General features: G+C 40.8%; 1 protein-coding gene across 1 annotated transcript; it reads left to right on the top strand.

Moving 5' to 3' along the window:
- Positions 1-478: 478 nt before the first annotated feature.
- LOC135886913 (olfactory receptor 13G1-like) lies at positions 479-1411 on the top strand. Its single transcript, XM_065414688.1, has one exon. The coding sequence runs from the start codon at positions 479-481 to the stop codon at positions 1409-1411; it is 933 nt and encodes a 310-aa protein (XP_065270760.1).
- The last annotated feature ends 3614 nt before the right edge of the window (positions 1412-5025 follow it).

The raw sequence follows: 5025 nt of genomic DNA, 5'->3' as shown, positions 1-5025 counted from the left end.
TGTCCTATATTTCAACAGATCCATTTTGTGCAATTAGTTTAGAAAGTGGAATCTTGGTTTTTAATAAGACTTCTAATGTATGATTGATTTTTGAGATCATATTGTGAACTCCTATCTCATGCAGTTTATGTAAACATACCGACTGACTTCATGAACCTTTATCTGAGAATATCGAGAGTGTTATTTTTTCCCTTCTCTACCCAAAAGTCAGGAGACTATAGATTCAGTAGCTCCGACAGCTTATTGTGCTAACATATTTTAATGTAGCTCAGTTTGTTAATACATTATATGAAATGTGTAGAATATCACAAGTTCTCTCTCTCTCTCTCTCTCTCTCTCTCTCTCTCTCTCTCTCTCTCTCTCTCTCTCTTTCACTGTTGGTCTGTCTAGATGTTTCAATTGCCAAATTCCTATAGTTTCTGAAAAAGTATCTGACAGCAACTTTAATCTTTGTTCCTACAGAGGGAACACTCAAGCAATGGAACCCAGTAACCACACCAGGGTGACCGAGTTCATCATGCAGGGGCTCTTTGACCATCCTCACCATCAGGGGCTGTTCTTTGGGCTATTCCTGTGCCTTTACACAGCCGTTGTCATGGGCAATTCCCTGATCATTGCGGCTATTGTCCTCCATCCACCTCTCCACACCCCCATGTACTTCTTCATCGCCAACTTGGCCATCGTCGACATTTTCTGCACCTCCTCAGTTCTTCCCAAGATGATGAAAAACCTGATGCAGGAGAAGAAAACTATCTCTTTTGATGGCTGCATGGCCCAGCTCTTTGCTTTCACTTTATCTGGGGGGACGGAGCTTGTGCTCCTCACTGCCATGTCATATGACCGGTATGTAGCCATCTGTCACCCCTTGCGCTATGTCAACCTCATGACCAAGAGAATTTGCATTAGTTTAGCAGTTGGTGTCTGGTCTGTCAGTATTACCAATTCATTGGTGCACACACTGCTTATGCTGCGTCTGGATTTCTGTGGACCCAAACTCATCCAACATTTCTTCTGTGAGATCCCTCCATTGCTGGCACTGTCCTGCAGTTCCATCTACTTCAATGAAATCATGATCTTCATTGCAAACACCTTCCTGGCTATGGGGAACTTCCTGCTGACCACTGTGTCATATAGCTTCATCCTCATCACCATCCTGAAAATCCAGAGCTTCAAAGGGAAGCAGAGAGCCTTCTCCACCTGTTCTTCCCATCTGCTCGTGGTCACCTTGTTCTACTCTTCCATCATCTACACCTATATCCGGCCAACCTCCAGTGACTCTCTGGCTAAAGACAAGATGGCAGCCATAATGTACACCCTGGTGATTCCCACCATGAACCCTCTGATCTACACTCTACGTAATAAGGAGGTCAAAGTGGCCTTTGGGAAAATCTTTTCATTCAGGAAAAAATAATCATTTTGTCAAGAATGAACCTGATTTTCACCTGCCTTGTTCCTTCTAGGCCAAGTTCACAGGTGGTGTAAATTATTGCAGAATTATGGACTTCAGTAAACATAAATTGCACTAAGGTTGATTTAATTCTATGGAATTTCAATGATTAAAACCAGTAGGAGAAGTATTGTATTGACTGCAGGGGGCTAGGCTGATTTACACCAGCTGGGATCTGGCCCCATTGACTTCATTGGAGCTATGTTGAGTCACACTATCTGAGTAAGGCCCATAGAGCCAGATTTTTAAAGGAGTTTAGATAGCTAGTGAGATTTTCAAAAGCACCTTGGCACATAAAATTTAATGATTTCAATTGGTGTTAGGTGCCGAGGTGGTTCTGAATATTACGTTAGGTGCCTATATAATTATAAAGATCTTCTCCATTGTATAGCAAATTACTGTGAATGCAGCCTCATTGAATCACACTTTATATTTTACCCTCTATGCGTAAGTATGATAAAAATAAAACTTACTTTCTTTGTGTTCTCTTTTTTTTAGTGAGATTTACATTTCAAACATATATCTGTTTAGATCTGGAGGTCTCCTGGCCATGTGTCATGGACTTAAGTCAGAGATTTTAATAGAACTATTTTATGAAAATAAGTTTTTTATCTTACTGTAAATATACACTTCTCAGCTCAGAAATTGGGTATTTTCAAAAGATTTGTTCTGTTTATAAGGCAATGTTTCAATCCCAACAATAGAGACAATATTAATGAAAATGTTGCTCACTGTTATCACAAGAAATAGTTCACTGAGGTCAGGGGTTTCATGTCCAATTATTGCTGCTGACTCATCTTATAACCTCCATAATTAAATAAATTTTTGATCTTCAATTAAAGTTCCAGAAAAAAGAAACTTAGAAAAAAACAGTCCCTGTATTTTTAAAAAAATAAAATATTAAGAAAAGATTTCATGGCCACAGTTTCCAGTATTCCCTTTACTTTTAGCCATATAGAGTTTTTAATATGGAAATCCTCTGTTTATGTGTGGTTGGGGATGGCCATTGTGCAGGAGACAGTGTTTTCAAGTAAGTTGACATCAATGCGAATACCCTGAATGGATAACATTGAAAGGTGTAGACAAAAGTTATTGGTCCTTACATGATCCCTAGGATTAAACTGTGCAGTGTGGGACATGAGTTGGAATTGTCATATCTCCCTGAACCTAAACCATTGTGTCTGGGCCTGGCTGGAATGGGCATAGAGCTGTTACATGCATAATAAAGTAACTTGAGTGATGATCTGGAATGAAACAGAGTTCCTGGATCCAAGAGAACTGGTTGAAGTGTTCTCGTAGAACTTGACAAGATGTTCCGGATAAGATAAGTGGAAAAGGCCTTGGAGGGAATACCAACAGAAAGCAGGGAAGGAAAATGACACTTACGGGAGGGAGTGACAGCAGGAACCCACAGCTCATATTCCAGGTTTTATTTGGGATTTAACCGAAAACAATGAAGGGTGTGTGGCTGAAGTCTGTCTGGCCAGTTTTGTCAAAACACATTTCAGAATCTAGACACAGAAGGCTTAACATGGTGGATCCAGGGTTTTGGCAGTTGGTGGAGTTGGCAGCCACAATGGTAAAGCTCTCTCCTTCCAGTCCACCCATCATCCTCTGATCCTACGCAGTCAACCCCGCCCTCTGGATGAGTGATATTCCAGAAGATGCGGCAGCCTCATCCCATCAACCTTCTCCCACCATTTAAGTGATTTCAACTGTGAACATTTCCATTTCTCAACTCTCTGGGGCTTGTTTTCATGACAATCTATGAATTTAGCAGGAGCCTTGAAGACCATGTAGCACAGTTCTTTACACTCCAAAATGCCAGTTTGTACCACTTTATTTGTGTCCATCTTTTGTTTACTTTTATACACACTGTGCTCCCAGATGAGTTTTTTTTCCTTGAAATTCTTGTAGTATAGGCCTCTGACCAACAGGACTTGCTTCACTGATATCTATTGAGCTATGCCACCTTACACCAACATAGATCTAGCCTTGTTTTTTAGGTCAATTACCCTGGATTCCCCCTTGCTGTCAATTTTAAAATCCAGAATGAGTGTTTTTTTTACAAAAAAAAGATATTCTCTAATTCAAACAAAAGTTAATTCATGGAATTTTCATGGCCTTTGTTATTCAGGAGGTCAGATTAGATTATCACAATGGCCCTTTCTTGCCTTATGATGTTTTAATTTATGAATCTACAACTCTGTTATATGGGTCTATTGAGCCAAATTCTCACTTACATTGACAGTAATTTACATCACTCTGGCAGTAGAAAAGGGATTTAAAATGGGAGTAAGTTATATTTAGGCCAGTTGTACACTACAGACCTATATTGGTATAATTAAGTCACTATGTCAATGGGAGAGTTTCTCCCATTGACATAGCTAATGCCTCTTGGGGAGGTGGACTAACTACTCCAATGGGAGAAGCTCTACTATGGCCTAGTTCCATTTTAGAGCTGCACATGAAGAGACACCCTTAGAGTCACTTTGAGGTTCCTTTATATTAATGGAATGGAGGAAAATTGCCTTAGAGTAGAGTCACAAAAGGATGTATGCATCTTTGTTGACACTTTTGGTTCCTAAATCCCGGAATAAAGCACCACTGGTAGTCAAAAAAAATCTACAACTCAGCTGCTGCTGAAAATCTGTGGGCTCCTAAATTCACTCAGCAGCTAGGTATTTGCAGATGAATTTCCAAAGGCAATTAGGGGTATGCATATGCTCTGAAGTGTGGGTATCTGGACACCTTAGTCCTAGAGAAATTAATGAAGCAAGGGAGATGTTTTTCTGCCTCACTTGCATATATGGCTGCAATTCTCCCCTAATGTGCACCATAATACTACCCATACTTAGTCTGAGGAAGGCTTGCCTGTGCTTGCCAAGCACTAGCTCCCTGTGTCCACCAGCCACAGACAACACAGTTGTTCCCCTCTTAGCACATGCAGGCTCCACTGTCCCCCTTCAGGGTAGTGATAGGCATGCCCCAGCCCCGAAGCCCTCCAAGCTTATCCCTGGAGTATCCACCACTAATTCACTGGACCGTCACATATTCACCACTCCCAAATGAGCAGGATCTTCAATGGTTGCAAATCCCAAAACTCCACTGGGTTCATTGGAGCTATGCTGAATTAGAGTAGCTCAGGGCCGGCCAATATTTCATGCATATGTTAATGAGGTTAGCAAGAGTCCAGATATGCTAATGAATGGATCATTCAATGAGTATGATTCACAGCTGACTTACACTTGTGTAGTCAGTAAACTTTGTGAAAAGCCACCATGATTATCGTCTTAGCCAGTAATTTTTCTAGGTGCCCAAAAGTTAGGGGTGACAACCCTCAGGCTTGAAACACCTAGGTCCCTTTGTAATAACAGCCATAGTGTAAATGGAAATCAAGAACATTAAACCAGATTTCCCCACTCATTTACACCATCAGTATCATTTCACATCCACTTTGCATTCCTGATTTGATTCACTTCTCACTTCCGGTGGTTTGAATCTGAAATAAATTCAAAGCAAGCAATGGAACTCAGCAAGTTTGCAGATGACACTAAACTGGGAGGAGTGGTAGATAT

This window comes from Emys orbicularis, chromosome 12 (assembly GCF_028017835.1).
Source record: "Emys orbicularis isolate rEmyOrb1 chromosome 12, rEmyOrb1.hap1, whole genome shotgun sequence".
NCBI lineage: Eukaryota > Metazoa > Chordata > Testudines > Emydidae > Emys > Emys orbicularis.
Note: the sequence above shows the minus strand (reverse complement) of the source record. Positions and strands in the feature narration are given on the sequence as shown.

What these genes read in the sequence shown, in the direction of transcription:
- LOC135886913 (XM_065414688.1), top strand. Translation starts at nt 479, where the DNA reads ATGGAACCCAGTAACCACACCAGGGTGACCGAGTTCATCATGCAGGGG.